This window comes from Bombus vancouverensis, chromosome 11, assembly GCF_051014615.1.
Source record: "Bombus vancouverensis nearcticus chromosome 11, iyBomVanc1_principal, whole genome shotgun sequence".
Lineage (NCBI taxonomy): Eukaryota > Metazoa > Arthropoda > Insecta > Hymenoptera > Apidae > Bombus > Bombus vancouverensis.
The window spans coordinates 6,514,852-6,523,167 of NC_134921.1; the positions used below are offsets into that span (position 1 = coordinate 6,514,852).

The window sequence follows — 8,316 nt, forward strand, 5'->3', positions numbered from 1 at the left end:
CTTATTTTTTGTAGTGATAAAGGGCACGGGAGAATAACTTGTACTTTACTTAATGCTTCGTGTGCATCATAAACATATAATAAATTATAGATACAGGTAGCTTTGCAATTATACAGGCACCGATTGTTCATTTCTTATCGTTGGAGGTTGTCTCATTTGTACCGATCTGTTCCAGTCGTGTTACAAGCGTCGTCTGATGATGTGTGAGTTGTCGATTCAGGTTAAGGCCTCCTGCATTCTGTAATGTTTGAACCAAACCCAGCTGCGCTGTTATAATATCCATTTCTCCATATTTCAGAAAATCATCATAGTTCAAGACTTGTCCTTCCAATACTCCCCCTGCAAAAATATCAACTGACTAATAAAATCACTCTGCAATCATATTTCCATATTACGTACCCATTATAAACATTTTCTTGCTTTTCTTGATAATCTTTTGTAAAGTAATCATGTTTATTTCAGGACTGAACACAAACGAAGTATACTTGCTAACTAACGGGGCAAGAGCATTGTAACGTGAATTCTTAATGACATGGTTTATAATATGAGGCCCATAATACTTGTAGTGCATATTTTCCCTGAAAAGTGCAACTTGAACGTCGAATACATCCAGCTGCTTCATACTGTTTACGTGCAAGCAACCAATCATTTTAGAATTGTCAAACCAATTACGAACTTCCCTCGCTATTATTTGATCGTAAGGGCCCAACTGTTTCTCGGCTTGTACCTCTTGTGACTCTATACAAAATTGTTCCAGAGTTTTACCTTTGTTGGGATTGACAAAGAACGGCGTTAAAAGATTGTTCAATACTCTTTTCTTAAAATATATTTTCGGCTTTTTAATGTTTATCTTTCCCCTGTAACGCTTCTGTTGGTACAGTAATTGATTCGGAGTTAACTGAAGTGCTAGAACAGAAGAAACATATATTGTACTTGTAATGAAGATAAATTTCTTTGCCATCTATTTAATTAATGTACCATACCGTAACTCACCCAAGTTTGGCAACATGCTGTTTGTATCGAACATTGCTTCTCTTGGATATAAATTAAAATTTGCAAGAAAATTTTAGCGTTATAAAATTTATAATCAAATACATTTTAAGAGTCTAATGAATATCAATAATAGTTCCCGTTTCGTTAAATTATCGGTTATTCAACTTACACATTGCTTATATTACGTGCATAGTTTTATTTTAAAAATAGATACATGATCGGTACGAATTAAAGACAAATACAAAAATTATATAAGTATATATACAGAATAAATTTTTTTGTTTTGCAATGATATAAGGCACTTTGGAACAAATCATACATATTTAAGTACATAATATATATGTGTGTAAGTACATGTACGAGCGCACGTGCAATGAGTGTTAAGATGTGTATATTTCGTGTATAATATGTGTTTTCTAGGTGTTATGCACAAGTATGTTTATGTATATCTTGAATTCCGTATCTACGTTATAAATTCCCTTTTGTATATTATGCGATATAATTAATCGTTCCACTGCAATAATTACTGGATTCGTGACGAGCTTCTATACTATCACCGAAATTGAGCGATTTCCTATTCTTTCCTAATCGAAGCATCGAACGTATGCCACCTTTCTTTCGCAAACGCTTATATCGATCATCTAAAGCTGAATTGAGAGATGCTTGTTTCACATCCCCCCGACTATTTGGAAAACCCTTGCGATCGTCTTTAAAATTATTGCTACTCCTTATCTCGCCATGTACATCGTCAACAAGCCAATGTTTCCTCGGTGATGTATATTTATTATTACATCCAGGTATAGTATATACGTATTCTGACTGAGCAGGATCTACGGACTTTTCGTATCGTTTCATACTACTCTCACTGGCCGTTCTACCGTCAGTAGTGCCTTTATTTTTATTCTTATCGTAAATGTCCGATTTACACCCTCGTTTAGTTGGATCCTCTGACTCAACCGATTGATTCGAATGTTTCTGATTGGTCTGTTCCTGATTCTTATTTTCGCGCCCTTCCCGTAATTTTTTATTTCTCTTATAAGTATCTGTATTCTTGGCATCTAAGGCGGCGTGTCGCTTCTCCGACATACTCTGTCTACCTAAAGCGTCGCGCGAAAACTTATTGGAAGAGGAATTAAATTCTTCCAAGGATAATTGACTATCGTAGGTTGGGTCTCCGGAATACTGACTATCTTTATCATCTGTGTTTCGTTTAGCTTCATTGCACTGTGGGTCATTGGAGTCTTCTAGCAATACTGGTTCCGCGCGATCGTCGCGCTGTCCTATCGTAATCTTCTTCACGTTACTAGCAGATTCTATCCACGTTTTATTGGTAGCGATGCAGTAACTTTCGTTCCTTAAACTATTCTTATTATATTGTTCGGTCAATCTATCGATAACTGGATTCCATGGAGAGGCGGTCACACAAGACAATAATCCGCCGTTGTCCAAGATGTCTGACTGGGAATTCAAATTATTCTTTTCTTTTACTCTGCCTTCATTGCCTTTCGTAGAATCAGAAATATATATACTATTAGCTGATTCCAGTTTACAATGAGAAGACAAATTCTCTGATAAATTTTTATCATTTCCATCGTACGAAGATATCCTCCTGGCTATTGTAAGAGTGATCACCCCAGTTACAGAACTGTTTGTATTGAGCATCGCTCTTCTCAATGTCTCCATTGCATCTGAATTTGATAATCCTAATAATGACACCCCATTAACATTGAGCAATTGATCATTGGTCCTCAATCTCCCATCCCTTGAGGCTGCACCCCCATGAAGGACACTTTTAATAAAAATTCCTAGATCCATGTTAGTGTTTTCATCTGTGTTAGTAGTCTTTCCCTTAACACTAACACCTAGTCCTGCTTTCTCTGAATCGTGTACTGGTATGTCTAAAGTTAAAATCATGCGATTTTTACGTGGTGATAAAACAATATCTTCTGATGTAGACTTCACTGGTTTAAAAGTGCACTTATCATAGTTATGGGTATTAAGTTTATCTTGCACTTCTGTATTCTTTTTCTTCGGTGATGTATTCAATGCATTCCAATATTTTGAATTATCTGTAGCTTCTAAGGCTTGACTCGTGGAAGTACCATGAGAATGAGAGTCTGGAATACTAGAGGAGATTTCTTCCTGGCGCGATACCACCATCCTTACCTTCCCACCAGGTAGAATACTTCTGAGAAGTGAAACCACTTCTGCTTGACTTTTACCAGTCATTTCTTTATTATTTACTTCCAACAGCCTATCCCCAGATCTTAATCTACCATCTTCAACTGCAGCACCTTTTGGTAATATATTTTTAATATATATCGGACAATGACCTCCTGCAGGATTATCGCGTGTTGTGACACTAAATCCAAGACCATTGCTGCCTTTTGTTAATTCTATCTCTATCATACGTCCAATCTTACGGGTGTTAGCTGTCTGTAGCAAATTGTAATTACTGCATTGAAGTCTTTTAACATTATCATCAATTTCCTTTTCTGACCCTCCACTAGTATTGCCATGATTTTTATGCAATGATTTTTCTTGCGGCTTCTTATGTTTTACTATGGAAATTTGCAAACATGGTTCTGTCATACAGGTACGAAAGATCTCTTGCACTTTAAAAAATGGTATATGCAATAGATTGTGTCCATTTATTTTAATGATCTTATCATGCAGGTCAATTTGCCCATCTCTAGCAATTCTGCCATTAGGCTCAATACCTTCGACTCTAAGTCCTTGATCATTACCCAATAAATCATAACATGGCACCACATGAAGCCCCAGTGGTCCTGCTTCATTCTTTATCACAATTTCTCTAATTTCTCCTTGATCTCCTGGTTCTATATTAGCATTTGCATACTTAAATGACACTTTGGCATCTTGTCCCAGTGGTTCTCTACGCCGAGATTCTCTGGGAAGGGACTGAGCAGAATATGTGGTTAAACAAGGTTCTCTGGTTGACAATGCATGCATTGACAATCTTTTGGTGCTTTCCCTTTTAATACCGCTTACAGAAATGGAGGAATGTGCATCAATTGTATAAGGTGGTTCTTTACTATCTGGATGAAAAAAGTCTGGGCTATTCGTGCCAACTGAACTTGCCCCATCACCACCAGCATGCGTAACATCAGGATTAACAAAATGAGCAACAATCTGTTCTCTGTCATCAGCTACATCACATAACCTATCATCTGGATCCAGGAGACCACCTCCAGTTAAGGAGGACAAACTATTTATAGTTAATGCACTATCATTTTTTCCAGTTGCCTTTTTATATCTTAAAGTAGCCTCATGCATTAAATCTTTAACCAGTAGGGTTCCATCCCCACAAGGAACCACCACTCTAACGTTGTCGAAACACACAGTTACCTTCATGCTCGTTCCGATTTCATATTATCTTGTTATACGTTTACGGGCACGTATTGATTATTTCTAATACAATAGTGTACTTAAAATTCTCTTTGAGGGTTTAGAAGTCGAATATGATGGATGAAGTGCACGTGTTGTAAAATATATAAAATTATAAACTTTATTTCGTATAATATGATTATCTTCTATTATCTGTCGTGTACTTCCATATTCCGATAATGAATCACCGACATCACACACTGGACACTTTATTCTTTTTATTGTCGGTTATATTTCTTTAAAACCTACGTATATACACGTAAATTAAGTAGACATACTTGAAAGAAAAAAAATTGTCACGACTGATAAGGCGGACGCGTACGCCCAACTTTATCACAACATCAAATATGCGGAACAGACGCACTCGCCATTACCACATTTTATTCCACTATTCCTTCTGGCAAACAAACGGAAAGTAAGAAACATGGCGATACAAGCAGTGTGGCCAACAAAATAACCCGTACCGCTTCCAGTTTCCACATTCATCTTAACCATAATAAGGAAAAAATGGCATCAATACTTACCTTTCTTCATGAAATGAGCCATTACTTAATTGTATTATTCTCGAGACAAAGGCAATAAAATGGTTCATACATAAATTTTATATCTTTTTCACTCATTAACTCGCATCCTTATTTATACACTGGTCACACTACAATGGTTCATGTCCACTGGTTCTTGTTTAACCTCTAAACTTAAAGGCTGTGTTACAATCAACAGTATTTTCATCGATTTAACAATAAGCTTACCTTCAATTTGCGAATAACTTGTCTACAATAGCGTTACGTGACACTGACTTGCATTTCACAAGGCTTATTTTTGCAAATTCACACAATATTATGGTTACAGCTATTTATATATACCTTACTGAATTAATGTAAAGACAAACGGACAATTATGCTCAATACAATGGACCAATTCATTAATACAATTCAATAGTTACCTAACCAAACCTTACGTAGATTTTGAAACGTCAAGTTCTACAGAAAATTTCTAGTGATTGAACTCACTTTTTCATTACGTCATAATCAACTGATAGCACAATAGAACACGAATATCCTTAACTTTGCAGAAAACATGAAGTGGTTTAAAGGTAGCATCAATGAAGCAGTGGCAACATCAAAATCAAGGAAAGCAATTTTTGTCGTTTTCATTGAAGGTATATATTTGTAATGTTAGGTTAAGGCATTATTTAATCTGTTATTACTTGTTTTTCGCCTAAATTGTTTTTCATTTCATTTAATTAGTAACATACTTACAGATTACCATTTATTTTCAAATCCTATTATAATAATTATGTTTTGTTTGTATCATGAATGTTATATGACAAATAGCCTTGTCATCTATTTACAGGTAAAGATGACACATCTGCACAAGTCGCTGAAGCAATCAATGCTACAGAAGTTTCTTGCCGCTTGGAACAGGAAGATTTTGTAGCAATTCGATTGGAAAGTGGATCTGAAACCTACAGATTCTTTGCTCAGATTTGTATCCTTTGATAAAATAACTCAAGTTCAAATTTCAACAAAATTCTGTATTTTCCTAAGTATTTTTCAACAGATCAACTGGTACCTGTACCATCCCTATTCTTCATTGGTGAAAATGGTGCACCTTTGGAAATTATTGCTGGCACCACAACAGCAGCTGATTTAGCTACTAAAATTGACTTAGTTTTAACAAAAGTAGGAAAAAATAAAAATGCATCTGTCAATCTGATAGATGCAGAACAAAAAGCTACTGTGGCCAGTGGTACTACTGATGCTAATATGAAAATTGACGTAGATAAAAATAATGATAACATACCAAAATCAAGCAGAGAAGTACCATTAACTCAAGCTACATCAGAGGATAAGGATAATAATGTAATTAAGAACGATATTAAAGAAGAACCATCCACAAGCTTAAAAACTAGCGAACCATCAGAACCAGTCAATGAAACAAAGGAGACACCTACTAAAGAACTAACACCAGAAGTATGGTTACATAAAAATTTTTTATTTAAAGCATTATGATAAAAAAAAAATTAAAATATTGTGTATCTTTAGGAAAAACTAAAAAAAGCACAACAGCTAATAGAATTACAAAGAAAACAGCGTATCGAAGAGGAGGAAAAGAAAAATAGACAAAGTGAAATAGAACGTCGTAAAATCGGTCGTGACATACAAAAAATGCGGCAAAAACAGCAGGATCTAGAAATGAAACAAGCTTACGAAGAGAGAATGAAAGAGAGAGCTGCTGATGCAGCAGCTCGGGAGAAAGTTTTACAACAAATTGCTCAGGATAAATTAGAGAGAAAACAAAAAGAATTAGCAATGCAGCAGGTTTGTATGTTCTTTTTCGGAAAAAGCTCATAAAATTAATTTTTTTATATATAGAAAAAATGTATCCTTGTCAAATGTAGCAACAAGGACAACAACAAGGACAGCAACAAAGTCAACAACAAAGTAACAACTCGGAACCATCTGAACCATCGATATCTAAGGCAACTGTCAGTAGAATACAATTCCGATTGCCATCTGGCAATCCTTATATCGCGCAGTTTGAACCATCAAGTACTTTGCGTGATTTGCGTACTTACGTTGTTCAGAATATTAATTTACCATTCCGTCAATTTGCGATGTCTACCTCCTTTCCAAGACGGGAATTAATGCACGAAGATGATGATAAAACTCTTTTAGAATTGGAACTGGTTCCTACAGCAGTTATCCTAATCCTGCCTTTGAAAAACGTAATTTCAGTTTATGCTTTGATGAAATATTCACATTCTTCATCGTATTCGCGAGATGCTTTATTATTGTCGATTTATTATTTCAGTCGACCGTTACAACAACTGTGACATCTACACAAGATGTTGGTATTTTACCACGGTTCGTTTGGTCCACTTTTTCAATTTTCACAGCTGTGTACTATTACGTGATAGGATATTTTACCGGAGGTACACGCAATAAAACACCGAAAAAACCAAATAACTCTACTGAAAATAACGATTCAGAAGACAAAGCAGCTGGTACAGTTAAAAATCTTCAGAATGTTGCCAGTTCATCAGGGTAGGTTTCATGTTTATGAGGATATTTATGTAAGTGAAATACGGACATAGGCGATAACGATTTATGACATTTAGTTTGGTTAGAAGATATTTGGGTAATCAAGGAAGTACAACCATCAAAACTGAAGGAAATGTACATAGACTACAATCAGGTGGGGATGATAATGATGAGAATAATACATGGAATGGTAATTCAACGCAACAAATGTAGATTATTATAAATCAATAAAGTTCTAATGAGCTTTACTTTGTTTCACTAATCAGAATTTTAGATATGCAACAGAAACGATATCTTCGATAAAAAGTATATTTTATTAAACTTTTATATCTTTCTGTTCTGTCGCACTGCAATCAAGTGTTACGTCGTTACAATCACGATATCAATTATCAATTACGATAACACGTTAGGTACGAATCATTTTATTTAAACAGGAAAGTTTACTTATCACCTTATTAAATATTAAATCGATAATATACTTTAATAAGTTACAAATGATATAAGGACCAAACACAGTTTTCCAACTACTATATAACAGATAAGCATACATCCTGAAAAGGATATGGAATATACATCCTTATATTCGTAGTACGAGTATTGAACTTATTATGGGTTTTAAGTTATATTATATATGCTTTGAGATTTCCTCTTAAAATAAAAATTATTTTGTTCTATCACATTAATCAAAGTTACGATATATTTTCGAGTAACAAGAATTGTACTAAGAATAGTGATCACGTTACGTTTTATTTTACGATAAAAGCAAAATGTATCGATTATATAGAAAGCTTTTATTCTGTTATTATATAAATAATAAAAATATATATATAAAATTTACACAAATCCTGAGTTTTCCTGTTGTTACACTCTG

The 8,316-nt window shown here is 34.7% G+C and overlaps 2 protein-coding genes across 4 annotated transcripts; one reads left to right on the forward strand and one right to left on the reverse strand.

Annotated features, from left to right (window-relative positions):
* Positions 1-56: 56 nt before the first annotated feature.
* Positions 57-4,913, reverse strand: LOC117166460 (uncharacterized). The gene is given in 4 exon segments (XM_033350434.2): positions 57-132; positions 134-339; positions 400-906; positions 1,521-4,913. Coding segments are annotated over 4 exon segments (3,585 nt in total). The 5' UTR covers positions 4,369-4,913; the 3' UTR covers positions 57-108.
* Positions 4,914-5,184: 271 nt separating this feature from the next.
* On the forward strand, positions 5,185-8,288 carry LOC117166459 (UBX domain-containing protein 4). Of its 3 annotated transcripts, none has more exons than XM_033350430.2 (7): positions 5,185-5,560; positions 5,755-5,889; positions 5,962-6,374; positions 6,447-6,722; positions 6,803-7,129; positions 7,216-7,448; positions 7,532-8,288. In XM_033350430.2, exons 1-7 carry the CDS (start codon positions 5,479-5,481, stop codon positions 7,656-7,658), a joined length of 1,593 nt encoding a protein of 530 aa, XP_033206321.1. In that variant the 5' UTR covers positions 5,185-5,478; the 3' UTR covers positions 7,659-8,288. The 3 variants fall into 3 exon arrangements, with proteins under 3 accessions (XP_033206321.1, XP_033206324.1, XP_033206320.1); XM_033350433.2 differs by having other exon boundaries at positions 7,535-8,288; XM_033350429.2 differs by having other exon boundaries at positions 5,188-5,560; positions 7,523-8,288.
* The last annotated feature ends 28 nt before the right edge of the window (positions 8,289-8,316 follow it).

What these genes read in the sequence shown, in the direction of transcription:
- LOC117166459 (XM_033350429.2), top strand. Translation starts at nt 5,479, where the DNA reads ATGAAGTGGTTTAAAGGTAGCATCAATGAAGCAGTGGCAACATCAAAA. An exon ending in CTAAAGAACTAACACCAGAA is followed by an intron (nt 6,375 to 6,446) that starts GTATGGTTACAT and finishes GTGTATCTTTAG; the next exon opens with GAAAAACTAAAAAAAGCACA. An exon ending in TAATCCTGCCTTTGAAAAAC is followed by an intron (nt 7,130 to 7,215) that starts GTAATTTCAGTT and finishes TTATTATTTCAG; the next exon opens with TCGACCGTTACAACAACTGT.